The sequence below is a fragment of the Dromiciops gliroides genome, chromosome X (genome assembly GCF_019393635.1).
Source record: "Dromiciops gliroides isolate mDroGli1 chromosome X, mDroGli1.pri, whole genome shotgun sequence".
Classification (NCBI taxonomy): Eukaryota; Metazoa; Chordata; class Mammalia; order Microbiotheria; family Microbiotheriidae; genus Dromiciops; species Dromiciops gliroides.
The window spans coordinates 64,776,615-64,794,913 of record NC_057867.1 but is presented as its reverse complement, the minus strand read 5'-3'; the positions used below and the strand labels follow the sequence as shown (position 1 = coordinate 64,794,913).

At 36.9% G+C, this 18,299-nt stretch overlaps 1 protein-coding gene across 1 annotated transcript; it reads left to right on the top strand.

Moving 5' to 3' along the window:
- The first annotated feature begins 17,894 nt into the window (after positions 1 to 17,894).
- LOC122733755 (60S ribosomal protein L35a-like) lies at positions 17,895 to 18,299 on the top strand. The gene has a single exon (XM_043974448.1). It carries the CDS (start codon positions 17,942 to 17,944, stop codon positions 18,251 to 18,253), a length of 312 nt encoding a protein of 103 aa, XP_043830383.1. The 5' UTR covers positions 17,895 to 17,941; the 3' UTR covers positions 18,254 to 18,299.

Here is an 18,299-nt window from a genome sequence, read left to right as displayed (position 1 = left end):
CTCTTCTTGGAGGCACTCCAGCTTGTCAGGGTTTTGATCTATTTGTGATCTCTTCCAACAATGCAGATTGTAGCCAACTCATAGATTTGAATCTAGAGCTTTTTTCAATGTCTTTCCTAAAATATGGCACCCAGAACTGAATGAGACGTTCCAGATATGATCTGGCCAACTGCACGATGGGCCCACTACCTCCCCTCTTCAGGACACTGTGTTTTCATTGCTACAGGCTAAGATCACATTCCTGTCTAGTAGAAGGTCTAAGTCTTTTTTCACATGAACTGCTTTCTAGTCTTGTATAATTTCAGACTAGTCATTGAACAGAGAGAATGGCCACAGAGGAGGGGAGGGAAAGGCATAAGACCAGGACATAGGGAGAGCATCTTATGGGTGGGGGGCGGGCAAGGAGGTTCCCTGCAACAAGGCGTAGAAGGGAAATAATATGGGAGTAACTAGCTATGACCTTCAGCCTCCCTTTATTTCAGTCTCTAAGGAGATTCCTCAGAATAGTCATGTGGGCACATTTTTCCAATCCCAACAGGCTACATAGAATTGCTTCCCCCTTTTGTGCAAGAAGAACATTAGATAATATCTATTCTTTCTTCAACCTAGTCTTTCTCTGCTGTCTGTACCCTATTCCTTTCTCCTATGGGCAAGTGTATGCTGGTAAATGTTTAACAATTGGCTGCATGACATACTTAAAAAAAATTAAATTTAAAAAATTTTTATTTTTTTGGGTGGGGCAATGAGGTTGAAGTGACTTGCCCAGGGTCACACAGCTAGTAAGTGCCAAGTGTCTGAGGTCAAATTTGAACTCAGGTCCTCCTGAATCCAGAGCAATTGCTTTATCCACTGTGCCACCTAGCTGCCCCCCACGACATACTTTTTAAATTTGATCTGCACTACTAACATTTTCTCCATATTGCTTATGGGGCATGAAAAAGATGCTTCATGTCTCCCAATTCCAGAAACAAACCTAGGCTTTACTCTATCTATCCCAATCCTCTGCCCTCTCCTCTTTGCTTTTGTTTATGCTTTTGAATTATTTTGTGTTTATTGCTGTCACTAACATTTCTACAACGGGTAAATACTAGTAGGGAAAGGGATCATAAAGCATCTAATATTCTCTCATTGCATATGACACTAGCTCTTGGTTTTAGATATATGCTTTTTATCATATTAAAAATAGTCCTTTTTAATGTTATTATGTGTATATATATATATATATAAAACCTATATCAGATTACCTGCTGTCTAGGGGAGGGGGGGAGGGAGAATAATCTAAAATTGTAAAGCTTGTATAAACAAAAGTTGAGAACTATCTTTACATGTAACGGAAAAAAATGAAATACTTGATTAATTAAAAAAAATAGTCCTTTCACCCCCCAAAAGAGAAAAAGACCTATTTGTACAAAAATATTCATAGCAGCTTTCTTTGTGGTGGCTAAGAATTGGAAATCAAAGGAATGCCCATCAATTGGGGAATAGCCAAACTATGGTATATGATGGTGATGGAATATTATTGTGCTATAAGAAATGACAAGCAGGATGATTTCAGAAAGGCCTGGAAAGACTTGTATGAACTGATGTGTAGTTAAATGAACAGAACTAAGAGAACATTGTGCATAGTGACAGCAATATTGTTTGATGAAGAACTATGAATGACTAGACTATTCTCAACAATACAATGATCCAAGACAATGCCAAAGGACTATTGCTGAAACATGCTGTCCACCTCCAAAGAAAGAACAGATATTGATGGAACACAGACTGAAGCAGGCTATTTTCCACTTTCTTTAATTTTTGTCTTTTAATCAAGTTTTCTTGTACAAAATGACAAATATGGTAATGTTTTACATAATCATACATGTATAACCCATATCTGATTGCTTGCTGTCTCAGGGAGGGGAGAAGAGGGAAGGAAAGAGGGATAAAAACTGGAACCCAAAACTATAAATAAAAATGTTATTACTTTAAAAATAGTCTTTTGCTGTATAGGTCTTTTTTTAAGCATAAATGAATGTCATAATTTGTCAAAGACTTTTGTATCTTGATATTGATTTTGGATGTTTGTGGTTTTAATATGACAAATTATTTTGGTTATTTTCCTAAAGTTAGACTATTCCTGATAGAAATCTGAATAATTTTGATATATTATTATAGTGTTTTGTTAGGATTTTATTCAAAATTTTGAGTAAATATTTTTAGTGATCTTGTATGTCTTGATGGGTTCCCAAATATTTGATCTATTTTGTTATTACAAATAGTTTTTCAGTCAGTTTCTCTAGATCCCTTTTGTTGGTTGTATATAGAAATGCCAATGATTTTTGTGGGTTTTAATTGTATTCTACTACTTTATGATTTTTAGCTCATTTAATTTTTTGTTCTGAATGGCTTGAGTTTTCTAGAGATACAGAGGTATTTTTATATCTTCATTGCCAGTGCTTATTCCTTAACTTCTTTTCCATGGCTTATTGATATTGCTAATAGTGTTAGATGGGAGTAATGAGACTGGACAATCTTACTTTTTTCAGACTACCTTATACATGATATTGGCTCATGGTTGAGACCATATAATTTTTTATCTTATAGAGGGATGCTTTTAATCTTTTTTTTTTTTACATATAAGGTATTTTATTTTTTCCGTTACATGTAAAGATAGTTCTCAACTTTTGTTTATACAAGCTTTACAATTTCAGATTTTTCTCCCTCCCCCCTCCCCTAGACAGCAGGTAATCTGATATAGGTTATATCTATATATCTATATACATATACATATATTAATCTTTTTTTTAATCCTAAAAGTATTTCATTATTTTCTAGTTACATGTAAAGATACCTTTCTTTTTTTTTCTCTTTTGAACAAACGATTTTTCAACATTGGTTTTCATAAGATTTCTAGTTTCAAATTTTTCTCCCTCCTTCCCTTCCCTCCCTCCTACCCCTCCCCAGGAAGCAAGTAATCTGATATAGGTTATATATGTACAATCACATTAAACATATTTCTGCATTAGTCATGCTGTGAAAGAAGAATCAGAACAAAAGGGGAAAACCTCAAAAAAGAAAAACAAAAAAAGTAGAAACAGTATGGTTCAATCTGTATCTATATTCCAGTTTTTTTTTCTGGATTTGGAGAGCATTTTCTTTATTTTGTTTTTATTTTTTTTTTTTTTTTGCAGGGCATTGGGGGTTAAGTGACTTGCCCAGGGTCACACAGCTAGTAAGTGTCAAGTGTCTGAGGCCGGATTTGAACTCAGGTACTCCTGAATCCAGGGCCAGTGCTTTATCTACTGCGCCACCTAGCTGCCCCCGGAGAGCATTTTCCATCATGAGTCCTTTGGAACCATTGTATTGCTGAGAAGAGTCAAGTCTATCACAATTTATCATCACACGATGTTGTTGATCCTGTGTACAATATGCTCCTGGTTCTGCTCATCTCGCTCAGCATCAGTTCATGTAAATCCTTCCAGGTTTCTCCGAAATCCTCCTGGGGATGCTTTTAATTTTATATTTTAAAACAAATGAATGCTGTATTTTAACTTCACATCTACTGTCAACCTTGGCTGATGTGTTGGTTTGTTTGGCTGAGTTGCTTTTTTCTCTTATTTGGAAATGAAGGTGATGCAAGAACAAAAGATAGCAATGCAATTTTTTTCTTTGCTGCTCCAGAAAATGCTGCTATAAATAGTTGGATGTAGATAAGACCTTTCTCTTTATCATAAACCTCACTGGGATATATGCATAACGGTGGGATCTCTGGGTCAAAGGGTATGGACATTTTAATCACTTGCTCAGCATATTTTCAAAATGCTTTCCAGAATGATTGGATCAATGTATAGCTCCATCAGTGGTGCATTAGTGTCCCCGTCTTTCCATAACCACTCCACCATTGGCTACTCTTATCTTTTGTTATTGTTGCCAGTTTGTTGAGGTGAAGTGTTAGAAATTTTTAGATGTAGATTTATCTTATGTGTAATTTGGAGCATTCTTTCATATGGTTAATAATTTACCATTCTTCTAACATTGTACACAGTATCATCAACATTGAGTGTTGACCTACTGTGATGGACTATATTCTTCTCACCAATGCAATGGTACAGAAGAGTTCCAGGGAACTCATGATAGAAGAGGATCTCCAAATCCAAGAAAAAAAAAGAAAGAAAGAACTGTGGAGTATAGATGCTGATTGAACCATATTATTTCTTTTGTTTTGGGTGCTGTTGTTTTTTTTTTCTATTTTGAGGTTTTGCATCACTGCTCTGATTCTTTCTCTTGTAACAGGATTAATGCAGAAATAGGATTAATGTTATTATGTGTATATATATGTGTGTGTATATATATATCTATATGTATATGTATAGATATATATAGATATAACCTATATCAGATTACCTGCTGTCTAGGGGAGGGGGGGAGGGAGGGGAGGGAGGGAGGGAGAAAAATCTGAAATTGTAAAGCATGTATAAACAAAAGTTGAGAACTATCTTTACATGTAACGAAAAAAATAAAATATCTCAAAAATAAAAATAAAAAAAAAATAATAATTTACCATTCTTCTTTTGAGAACTGTTTATTGGAGAATAGCTTTTGGTATAACATATTTGTGTTAGTTCCTTATTAGTTTTGGATATTAGACCTTTATCAGAGATATATGATGCAAAATTTTGTTTTGTTTTTGTTATCGACAGCTTTCCTTATAGTAGTTTTAGTCATTTGATTTATGCAAAACCCTACCAATTTCTTGTTATTCTATTCACATTTTTCCATTCCAGTCAGTTGCAACATAATTTTTTTTCATTCCCTCAGGCTAGAAACCTGTGGCTTTCCCCCCAGTTTCATCCTCAGTGCAATAGTGTCAGCGCCAGCTGGCCAGTGGTTGGTTTTGGCTGAGTAACACAGGCTTAAGGTCATGAAAATTTAAGCAGTAAGAGCATGCTCCAGCAGACTAGGTTGATTACTACACATTCCATGTACATTGAACATAAAGACATATTGCTATATCATTTATGAAACTTAATTTGGTGAGGATTGTCACTTTTACTGTTTCATACCACCTATCCACAAATATTGAAACCCTTTCCATTTATTTAGCTTTCCTTTAGTCCTGGTGGTACAGATTTATGATTGTCTTTATAAAGGTGATGGATGTGTCTGGCTAAGCTAATTCTGAACTATATGATGTTTCTTCTTGTGTATTAAGTTGTTTTCTTAATGATGTTTTTATCATCTTTTTGTAAGCATATAAGAATTTGAATGCGTTTTATGGATTTACTTTGCATTTTGCAACCTTGCTGAGTTCTTTTATTGTCTCAAATATTTTGTTGACACATTTAGATTTTCTAGGTGTACTGTGGTGTTAACTGCCAATAATGATATTTTGAACTTTTCATTTTTAGTGTTAATCTCTCATTTTTTCCTCTTTTATTATAATTGCAAGCATTTCTAATATTATGTCAAAACAAAAGCGATGAAAATGGCACCCTTGGTTTTTACCTGTTTCTGTTTGGAATGCTTCAGCTACTACATTTAATGGAGGATTCGGTTTTGAGCAGAAACTTTTTATTGTATTGAGTACAAATCTTTCTACTCCTATTTTTAGTGGTTTTATTGTGAATTAGCATGAATTTTATCAAAGTCTTTTTTCTATATCTATGGATACATCAGCTCTAGATTTTTAAAATATGTGTATATGTATGCATGTGTAAAATCTTTAATCATTTCTCTTATATTGAATCAACTTTGTCAACTTTGTATGACTGATTTAAATCTCGTTTGGCCAAGATGAATAATTTAAAAAAACTATATTGTTTTATTAGCTACAATTTTATTTAGTATTTTTGCATGTGTATTCACTAAAGATTTTTTTCTATAATTTTCTTTTGTAGTGTTACCTTTTCCAAATAACATTAAAGGTATTGGATAGCTTTCAATCTGTGTATCGTATAAATAATCTATATTAAAGAGATTATTTTCCCCTTGAAAGTATGAAAACATTTACTTGTGAACCCATATGGTGCAGGTATTTATTTTTTGTGGGTTAAATCATAGGAGATTAAAAAATAATAATAATAATAATAATTTTTAAGAAAGGGGGCAGCTAGGTGGCGCAGTGGATAGCGCACCGGCCCTGGAGTCAGGAGTACCTGAGTTCAAATCCGGGCTCAGACACTTAACACTTACTAGCTGTGTGACCCTGGGCAAGTCACTTAACCCCAATTGCCTCACTAAAAATTTTTAAAAAATAATAATAATCATAATCATAGGAGATTTGAATTAGATCTGGAAGGGACCTTGGAGATTTGGTTAATTCAACAAACATTTCAACTCTCTCATTTAAAGAACCTGAGAGCCAGAGAGATGAAGTAACATATATGAATGATTTGTCTAATTTTTTATCTCTGAGATTTGTCCCTTTCAGTTTTCAATTTCTTGCTGTAACAATTTTGGTAATTCATGGGTTTGCAAATGATCCTCAATTTCAGTAAAGTTTTTAAATTTGTTACCATTTCACTGTGTATAAGCTGATCATGATCTTGATTTCTTTTTGTTTTTGTTGTGATCTTTCCTAATTGACTTCAAATTTTGGTGATTTGTCTTTTCTCCTTCCTTTTTTTATTGTTCCCTAATAGTTTGTGCATTTTATTGGCCTTAAAATCAAAAACATTAAAAAAAACCCTTAATTCTGAAGCTTCTTCATTTTTTAATCAATTTGTGCTCTTTCTTTTGTGATGGTAGAAACAAATTAAACCTACTCCTTCTTGACTACAAATTTGGCACTCTTTCTACTACATCACTCACTTTTCTGATGTCTCCCTTAACCCAATTATTGCTTGCTAGGTTGTTTTTTATATTTCCATGCAATCTTGTATTTTTTACCCAGGTTATTGTTTATCTCTAGTTGTATCACATTATGGTTTAGAAATTCACTATGTGTCATTTCTGCCTTTTAAAATTTACCATAGGTTTCTTTGTGCCCAAGTATGCCACCAATTTGTGTGGGAATTCTCTAAAATCATGTCTTTTTCTTGCTTCATTCAGTTGGTTCTCTCTCCCTATTTGTTATTTTTATCACTTTTTTTTTTTTTTGTGAGGCAGTTGGGGTTAAGTGACTTGCCCAGGGTCACACAGCTAGTAAGTGTCAAGTGTCTGAGTCCAGATTTTAATTCACCTCCTCCTGAATTCAGGGCCAGTGCTCTATCTACTGTGCTACCTAGCTGCCCCTATTTGTTATTTTTAGCTTTTAAAATGTGTAGCAGTCCAGGCCAGTGACTTCTTTATTGTTAGTCTCTTTATTTGATTGGCCAAATCCTGTTGATTCTACAATACTCACATCTGTCCCCTTCTCTTCACTCACAAAAATTCCATCCTAATTCAAGCCTTCATTACCTCTTGTCTAAACTATTGCTATATAGCCTCCTAATTAGACTCCTCTCCTCTAGTCTTTTCCTTTTATAATTCATTCTCCACATAGCTATGATAGTAATAAGCCTAAAAACACAGATCTCACCATGTCACTTCCCTGCCCAGAATGCTCCAGTGGCTCCCTTTTACCTCTAGGGTAAAATAGAAATTCTTCAGCTTGGCATTTAAAGCCCTTCACAATCTGGATCCAGCCTACCTTTCTTTCTTTATTACACATTCTCTTTCAGGAACTCTGCATTCTGGCCAAATGGACTTACTTGCTATTCCTCGTACATGCCATTCCACTTTCTGTCATCTGTAGCTTTGCACAGACTGTCCCCAAGGGCCTAGAACATATTCTCTCTTCAACTTTGCCTCCTGAAATTCCTTCCTTCAAAGCTTAGCTCAGCTCGGCTTCTACATGAGACCTCCCCAAATTTCTGCCCCTTCTACTGCCCCCAACCCTAGCTGCTAGTCCCTCTCCTCCTCACCTGAAATCACCATGTATTTACACTGTACGTGCTTGTGTGTACATGCTGTCTCCCCCAATAGAACATAAGCTTTTTGAGGGCAAGGAGCATGTCATTTTTGTCTTTGTATCTCCAGTACCTACCATAATGCCTGACTGATTCTGGTTCTTTTCTTGAAGGAAGCATACGTGAAGGGCATCCTTGATGAGGTTTCTGTGTAGTCTGCAAGTCTTTGGTATCTCTCATTCCTTATTCCTAATTCATATTTTCCAATATATCTCTACCCTTCCTCACTTATTCTCACCTTTGTAATGAAATCACTGAGTAAAAAAGAATATGTTGATTTCACTTTGAGAGACTTAATGGGCACTTCATAGAATTTCTCTGCCTCTTAATCTTTTTTATTTTATTTTATTTTAATTTTATTTTTTATTTTATTATTTTTTTTTTTTGCGGGGCAATGGGGGTTAAGTGACTTGCCCAGGGTCACACAGCTAGTAAGTGTCAAGTGTCTGAGGCCGGATTTGAACTCAGGTCCTCCCAACTCCAGGGCCGGTGCTTTATCCACTGCATCACCTAGCCGCCCCCTTTATTTATTTATTTATTTATTTATTTATTTATTTATTTATTTATTTATTTATCTATTTATTTATTTATTTATTTATTTATTTATTTATTTATTTATTTATCTATTTATCTATTTATTTATTTATCTATTTATCTATTTATCTATTTATTTATTTATTTATTTATTTATTTATTTATTCATTTATTTATTCATTTATTCATTCATTCATTCATTCATTCATTCATTCATTCATTTATTTATTTATTTATTGCCTCTTAATCTTCTGCAACTGATGTTAGTGTATAACCTGCAGTTAGTTTCATGGCAACCTTTTTGCAGATACTTTTCATGAGTACCACAATAGGAGATATCCAAATGTTCCATGAAATATTTCTTATTCCTTTTGAGTAAGAAATAAACCTAACTCCACCATCTCTTTCATTTGCCTGTGATGACCTGTGATTTCTCTTTCTACTTAACCACAACTTCCTTCTTTCTTCTGGTTTTATTTATAGTGAGAATGTCAATTTTTGAATCTGTTCATCTTTTTAGTTGAAAGCAAATCCTTCACTTCCTTTAGGAGTATGTCCACTGGTTGCTCACTGGACAAGGATTTTGTCTTTAGAGTGCTACCAGCTACGCTGAAGTTTATAAAAAATCGAAAAACTTTGTCATTCTTAGTGCCCTCTGTCTTTTTCTTCTACTTTGCCAATGTCACTATTTTTTTAACCTTTTTGGCATCCCCTGTGCCTGGCACATAGTAGGAGCTTAATAAATGCTATTTGACCAACTAACTGACTGTCACTGCAGAAGTCAATGGGATCTGGAGGCCTGAGAACAAATTTTTAAATTTGTCTTAATTTCATGGGTTTCCATTACCAAAGAATTCATTACATTGTGGCCATCCTACTGTTGATGACCTAGGCTGGTCCTCAGGAAGTAGTTTTAGTCTGTTGCCAAGATAATGCTCAAAGTTTTTCCAGTGTAATAGATCATGGCAGAGAATATATTCTACTGACATAAACTTCAAAAACCCAGGGCCACTTCCAACACGTTGTAACCCATTTGTATTTCATAAATATTTACGATTCTTTGAAAAATATATCAATGGAGAACCATGTTCAATGATCCTTCATTTATAAAACACATAAAACACAAAAGGTGTTTGTCACTGTCATGAAGGAGAAGCACATTGAAGGAGTATTCTCTATGAAGAGTGAGGTCTTCCAGATTCCCCCCTTTGAAAATGACATCTTGTTGGTTGGCTCAGGTTTAAGAACATTACAGAGCCTCCTGAAAGATGTCGATAACCATTCACCCGCTTTTCTGTATGGCCATCCCTAGAAGAAAAACTAAGCAAATGAAGAATATCTATGGTCCTGATTATGACATACAGTTATATGGACAATTCATCATTTGTCCATATATACAAATATGCATATATAGACAAATGTATATTCACACATGCACACACCTTAGAATATACAACAGATGCATAAGCTGGTTCCAGAATTAAACAGGAAGAGGAAGAGAATGAGATGCATTGCCTTTAGAAGATTGCGAAGCTCATTTAATAACCCCCAACTTTTCCTCAGAAGCAATGGCCCATCCTTTTAACAGGTGGAGAGCATAATTTCTATAGTAAGTGAAAGGGCAGAACAGAGATGGTTTCTTAATCTAAATTTACTATTGCCCACAATGGGCACTTATAACTGGACATGATAGCTGTCTCTAAATATCTGAAAAGATGTCATATGGAAGAGGGAGTAAATACTTGTTTTGTGTATTTCCTGACAGAAGAACCAGGACTGATGGATGGAAGACCAATAGGAGGATGATTCTGGCCCAACATAAGGAAGGCATTTTATGACAGAGCTATCCAAAGGTAAAACGAGTTCTTTGGAAGTTAATAAATATGCATTGTAGTTCAAGTAGTGATTCGATGACCATCTGTCAGGGATAATGTGGAGGAAATTCTTCTCTCAGGTTAGACTTTTTGTTTTTAGTAAAGTGTTAGAGATTCATTAACCATAGAAAAAGCAGCAAATATATCAGAAATATTAAACATTTACACCAAAATTAATTCTGGTGTTACATAGAATTTGTAAATAGAAAAGAGATTCAATTTTGTTTTTCTAATTTCTTAAGTTCCATCATCAGATTAGGTTATGCAGTAAAAAAATGAAAAAAAATAAGCTGAGAATTAGTAGAAGTGGTATAGGTATAGATTGTTTACCAAAAAAGCAGATTTTATTTACTGGTTTAAAACAAAAATATAGAGAGACACATGTTCTTTATATAAGTATGTCTGTGATACATACACACACAACAGTATGTGTTGGTTGCTTGGTTGTTGTCCTTCATTGTCCAGGAGGACCAAAATGGCATCACTGTGTTAGTCAATTTACAGTGTGTCCAACTGTGGCTGATCAGACCAATATGAGCTCAGAATGTTCTACCACAGATTGGGCACAAATAGTTCATGTGGACATTTGGGTTTTTTTTTGGGGGGGGGTTCTTGGCAGGGCAATGGGGGTTAAGTGACTTGCCCAGGGTCACACAGCTAATACGTGTCAAGTGTCTGAGGCTGGCTTTGAACTCAGGTCCTCCTGAATCCAGGGCCAGTGCTTTATCCACTGCGCCACCTAGCTGCCCCTCATGTGGACATTTGGAATGGATTTTCTAAATTTGTGCATCTCATGTTTCCTTTGAGCTACTTCAATTCTGCTTTGTTCATAGAGCACAGCACCTTCTCTGATGAGGGCACACGGTACTGGGTGGTCCTGGGCCAGTGTTTCCCATGTCATGTAATCGATTCCAAAGTTCTTCAGAGTAGTACATGTGTTGGATAGAGAGCTGGCCTTGGGGTCAGGAAGACTTGGGTTCAAGTTTTGCCTCTGAAACATACTGGCTATGTGACTTTAAGCAAGTTACTTTTAGACTCTCAGTGTTCTGGTTAACTCTCTATGGCTTATATAAAGTTGCAAAGCAGACAGCAATCTACATTCATAGATGATAGTTTCTTCTCAGGTAATTCACCATACCAGTGAAATCATGTATCGCAGCAGCACCAACAATAAAAATACATGTGCTCTCCAAAGGAATGATGGGTTTTAGAGCAGCTGGGCTGAATAACGGAAGGAATGCTTAATCAAGAGTCAGGAACACTAGGGCTGAAAGACCTCTTCCCAAACCTACTAGCAGTGTAACACTGGGTAAACTAGTCAATGCCCCTGTAACGATTGGAATAACGCCACCTGCTGGATACTTACTGTAGAGGAGTTCTGCCCATGAAGGGAAGGTCTTTGAGGGCAAGACCAGGAGTCAGGAAGTGACGCGGGCTAGTGGGAGGAGGAAGGAAGAGACTGGCGCTCAGTCTCGTTTTCTTTTTCCTCTGGACTCTGGTGGAGAAGGGAGCTAGAAATGTGCTCTCCCTTTAATAGATAGAAATCTAGGCCTTTTTCTCTCTCTTTACCAAATTCTTATTCTCCTTAATAAATGCTTAAAAGTCTAACTCTTGCTAAAGCTTATAATTTATTGGCGACCACTCATTAGATATTTTAGACAGACTAGCTGGAATTTTAGCCCTTAACACCCCTAAGCCCCAGCCTTCTAGGCTGCAAAATGATAGTAACACCACCCATAGTACTCATCTCACAGAGTTTAAGGAAGCTCCAATGAGATACCTACAAAGTTCTTCCTCCACAGAGGCCAAAGCACTACACAAATGTCAGCTATTATGACTTTACCCAGCTATTTTAATTTATTTATTATTTATTTACCCAGCTATTGCTGGGTAAAGTCCACTTAAGGTCTTTTCCAACACTTAAGTATGTGATTCTTGGAAATCTAAGTTATGTCAGCAGAATTTGTAGCCTGTCTGCTGGTTCCCCATTAGCCTGAAGCAGACTATAGACTTGTATTAACTTGTTCTGAGGTTAGCCCTACTGACTTTGGCTGTTGAAGCCTCCAGATATATAAAAGGCCTAAGCATTTGGCTTTACCTAGAGGTTTCAAATCAGCTGAGGCTGAAGGGTATTTATCAAATGGTTTTGGCCCAAGTCTTTAAATTCAGGTGGGGGATACTTCAAAATATGGATGGGAGAATATGGTCCCCATTCAGTGCCATTTCCTCTTGTTGGAGTCCTCTAGGTGATATAGCAGACATATAACACTCGGGGGAAGAGTTAGGAAGTAAAAGATTTGCTTTTAACTGAAAAGATGAACAGATTCAAGTGAAGATGCTTGGTAAGAGGTGTGACCTATCTTCAGTATTTAATAGGTGTCTGGTCCTGTTTCGGTTCTTTTTTTTTTTTTTTTTTTTTTTTTTTTTGCGGGGCAATGGGGGTTAAGTGACTTGCCCAGGGTCACACAGCTAGTAAGTGTCAAGTGTCTGAGGCCAAATTTGAACTCAGGTCCTTCTGAATCCAGGGCTGGTGCTTTATCTACTGCGCCACCTAACTGCCCCCTCATCAATAGTGTTTTGGGATTGTCTTGGATCATTGTATTGTTCAAAATAGTTAAGGCATTCACAATTCTTCATCAAACAATATTGCTGTCTCTGTGCACAATGTTCTTGGGTTCTGCTCACTTCACTATACATCATTTCATACATATCTTCCCAGGCTTTTCTGAAGTCATCCTGCTTGTCATTTCTTATAGCACAATAATATTCCATTACCATCATATACCACAGTTTGTTTAGCCATTCCCCAATTGACGGGCATTCCTTTGATTTCCAGTTCTTAGCCACCTTTGTGGTGCTATAAAAATGTCTTTTTCTTTTTTGGGGGGATGTATTTGGGATATAAACCTAGCAGTGGTATTACTGGATCAAAAGGTATTCATAAGGGGGCAGCTAGGTGGCACAGTGGGTAAAGCACTGGCCCCGGATTCAGGAGTACCTGAGTTCAAATCCGGCCTCAGACACTTGATACTTACTAGCTGTGTGACCCTGGGCAAGTCACTTAACCCCCATTGCCCCGCAAAAAAAAAAAAAGATATTCATAGTTCTACTGCCCTTTGGGCATAGTTCCAAATTGCTCTCCAGAATGATAGGATCTTTTCACAACTCCACCAACAGTGGATTAGGGTCCCAGCTTTCCCACATCCCCTTAAACATCCAATATTTTCTGGTTTTGTTATATTTGCCACTCTGATAGGTGTGAGGTGATACCTCAAGAGTTGTTTCAATTTGCATTTCTTTGATCAGTAGTTATTTAGAGCATTTTTTCATGTGATTATAGATAGCTTTGATTTCTTTGAGAACTACCTGTTCATATCCTTTGACCATTTTTCAATTGGGGAATGACTTGTATTTTTATAAATTTGATTCAGTTCTCTATATATTTGGGAAATAAGACCTTTATCAGAGATATTTGTTTCAAAAATTCTTTCCCAGTTTTCTGCTATAGCGATCACTATAGTGATCTATTCTGAAGGGACTGGGCTGAACTCATGGGAACTGGGAACCAACCTTTTCACCTCCTTCCAAGTTAGCAAAGCACAAGCCATAGGGGATGCAAGATGGAAAATGTCCCATTGCTGAATAATAACCTAATTGCTTTAATCTTCAGCAAACTGATGTGGATCACTTAATGACTTTAATTGTTCCTGATGTTGGTGCATCCTCCCTTTTCACAATAAATGTATGTCCTTCAAAAGATATCTCCCCCACATACAGGAACTCACTGTGATCTCCTCCCTGTCCATTTTCACCTTATAAAATTCTTTCATTTTCTTTTTTTAAAAATTTTACATATAAGGTATTTTATTTTTTCCATTACATGTAAAGATAGTTCTCAACTTTTGTTTATACAAGCTTTACAACCCCAGATTTTTCTCCCTTCCTCCCCTCCCTCCCCCCCTCCCCTAGACAGCAGGTTATCTGATATAGGTTATATCTATATATCTCTATACATATAGATATAGATATCTATACACACACACATATATATACACATAATAACATTAATCCTATTTCTGTATTAGTCCTGTTACAAGAGAAAAAATCAGAGCAATGATGCAAAATCTCAAAATAGAAAAAAAAAACCAGCACCAAAAACGAAAGAAATAGTATGGTTCAATCAGCATCTATACTCCACAGTCTTTCTTTTTTTTCTTGGATTTGGAGATCCTCTTCTATCATGAGTTCCCTGGAACTCTTCTGTACCATTGCATTGGTGAGAAGAATATAGTCCATCACAGTAGGTCAACACTCAATGTTGATGATACTGTGTACAGTGTTCTTCTGGTTCTGCTCATCTCACTCATCATCAGGTCACATAAGACCCTCCAGGTTTCTCTGAACTCTTCCTGCTCATCATTTCTTACAGCACAATAGTATTCCATTGTATTCGTATACCACAACTTGTCCAGCCATTCCCCAATTGATGGGCACCCCCTCAACTTCCAATTCCTTGCTACCACGTAAAGAGCAGCTATAAATATTTTTGTACATGTGGGTCCCTTTCCCCTTTCCATGATTTCTTTGGGAAAGTGGTATTGCTGGATCAAAGGGTATGCACAGCTTTATTGCCCTTTGGGCATAATTCCAAATTGCTCTCCAGAATGGTTGGATCAGCTCGCAGCTCCACCAACAATGAATTAGTGTTCCAATTTTCCCACAGCTTCTCCAACATTTATTATTTTCCTTTTTTGTCATATTAGCCAATCTGATAGGTATGAGGTGGTACCTCAGAGTAGTTTTAATTTGCATTTCTCTAATCATTAGAGATTTAGAGCATTTTTTCATATGGGAATAGATAGCTTTGGTTTCTTCATCAGAAAACTGCCTGTTCATATCCTTTGACCATTTCTCAATTGGGGAATGACTTGGATTCTTATAAATTTGATTTAGTTCCCTATATGTTTTAGAGATGAGGCCTTTATCAGAAGTACTGGCCTCAAAAATTGTTTCCCAGCTTTCTGCCTCCCTTCTAATTTTGGATGCATTGCTTCTGTTTGTACAAAAAAATTTTAATTTAATATAATCAAAATCATCCATTTTGCATTTTATAATATACTCTATCTCTTGTTTGGTCATAAACTGTTTTCCCTTCCAAAGATCTGATAGGTAGACTATTCCTTTCTCTCCTAATTTACCTATGGTATCACCTCTTATGTCTAAATCGTGTATCCATTTTGACCTTATTTTAGTATAAGGTGTCAGATGTTGGTCTATGCCTAATTTCTGCCATACTATCTTCCAGTTTTCCCATTCTTTCATTTTCACAAGAACTTTAAAGATATACGTGCTTTTCAGTTCTGCAGCTACTGCTTCTAGACCCTCACTCACCTAAGGCTATCACAAGCCCCCAACTTCCCATCCTGTAAATGTATTCTTACCTGAGCCCTTTTAACAAGGAGGCACTATTTTGGTACAGCTAAAACTCAGGAACAAACAGATGGGTATATAAACATTTATATTCACTTATCTGTTCTTGTTCATGTATCCAAATACTCATACATGTTAATGTAAGGCAAAATTTATCAAGAAAAATAAGGAAAGAGAAAATCATGACTAAATTGAATGCATACCATGACTTTACATCTTTAAACCTTTTTAAAAACAACCCTGAAAAATGGAGAGAAGGACAAAAAGTCAAACAGGACAAAAGGAATGGAAGAGAATGCTCTCTCAGTGGGTCCATTCAGCATGGTAGGAAGGGTGATCATGGAAATAGGTGAAATAGAGATGGGGGAGGGACTGAAAATGGTCAGAAGAGAGAAGCTCTTAGGAAGTGTATGGCTGAATGAAGAGGGAAAGAAAAAAATGGCTGGTAAGGGCCGGATATGAGTAGGGTGACAATTCATTGGATCATTATTAGGAAAAAGGTGGCCCCAAACTAGAGGGGCAGGAATAATATTTATGACTTGAGATTTCTATACAAAAACACATAAAATGAACTAGTGTAGAGGGAACTTGGGTGGGCTCCTGTTGCTATTGCAGCTGTCCTGTCCACAGCTGGTCCAGCCCCTTGGCTGAACTTTGGCTGGTTCTTTGTACACTTGGTGGTTTGAATTAGAAAAAGATTACCCTGAGGGTGGAGAAAGTGGTCAGAAATCTTTTTCTGAGCTTGAACTGTCAGCAGTTTCCTTCCTTCAGTTCCAGACTCAGTAACTGTGGAAGAGGAGTTGTATTTTAGATCCTTTTTATTTCTTTTTATTATGTGCTTTTGTTGTTTGGGTTTGGTTTTTTTTTTTTTGTTGTTGTTGTTTTTTTTGCGGGGCTATGGGGGTTAAGTGACTTGCCCAGGGTCACACAGCTAGGAAGTGTCAAGTGTCTGAGGCTGGATTTGAACTCAGGTACCCCTGACTCCAGGGCTGGTGCTTTATCCACTGCGCCACCTAGCCGCCCCTGTATTATGTGCTTTTAAGCTTCATTTATCAAAGTAGTTTTAGCCTCGAACCTGCTGGACTAATCCAAGTTTAGGTGTAGCCCACAGTAATTAAAGTTCCTGAACTTAGAAGGTAATATTTATGTCACAGATATCACTTAGACATGGGATGTGGCTCATGACTGGAGAATGTTAAATAGAAGGGTATACTTTGTTCAGATAAAAGAGGTGATAAATAATATTACATACTAGGATAAGGACCGGACTTGTGATTTCATCAACACAGGGAATTCCCAAGTGAGAACATGACCGATGCAGGTTAGCACCTTCTCTGAAATTTCATCTCAGAAGACGTCTCTAAGAGCCCTGAAGTAGTTTATGACTTGCCCACAGTCACACAGGTAATACATGTCGAGGCAGGGCTTCCAAGCTTCGAAGCCAGCTCTCTATCCATTCTACAACACTGGCTCTCTAGACCACATTTGAACTCAGGTCATTACCTAAAAATGTTACCCTGCCACCTTGGTTCCTCTTCTGAGCTTATGTTCTAATGGGGGAGAAAAGTTCATATAAAAGAATAAATAATAGAGAATGAACCTCGTGGCCCACAGAAGTCCATCCTTCTCACTCCAGTGCATCCAGAGAGGAAAGAGAGGGACCAAATCATCTGGTTAAAGCATCTTGTATGCATACTCAATTCATGGTCAGTAGCCAGTTAAAATGCTCTTCTTTGCCACTCAATAAGCAGACAGGAAACAATCACAGAATACCTACACATGCTCAGAAGTCCACAGGAAAGATTCATTGGGCAGAGCATGCTGTACTGGCTTCTAAGGATTGGACCCTAATTGAACAGTCCCCTGTTTCAAATAAATTACATATAAAATAAGAAGTAATTTTTTTTAACAGAGCAGTAATGACTTTCTTCTTTTTTTTTTTTGGAAGGGCAATGAGGGTTAAGTGACTTGCCCAAGGTCACACAGCTAGTTAAGTGTCAAGTTTCTGAGGCTGGATTTGAACTCAGGGCCTCCTGAATCCAAGGCCAGTGCTTTATCCCCTGCACCACCTAGCTGCCCCAGAAGTAATTTTTAAAACACAGTGAGAGCTTTTTCCTCCATCTTGGAGCGTCGGAGGCCTCCTGGAAACAGGACTTCTAGAACAGCAAAATGTCTGGAAGACTGTGGTCCAAGGCCATTTTTGCTGGCTACAAGCGAGGCCTGCGCAATTTGAAAATTGAAGGAGTCTATGCTCGGGATGAAACTGAATTCTATTTGGGCAAGAGATGCGCTTATGTATACAAGGCAAAAAATAACACAGTGACTCCTGGTGGGAAACCCAACAGAACAAGAGTGATCTGGGGGAAAGTTACTCGGGCTCATGGTAATAGGGGAATGGTTCGGGCCAAGTTCAGAAGCAATCTTCCTGCCAAGGCCATTGGACACAGGATCCGAGTGATGCTGTATCCCTCAAGGATCTAGAATATGAAAACTGATTGAATAAAATTACACATTTTTTGCAAATGTA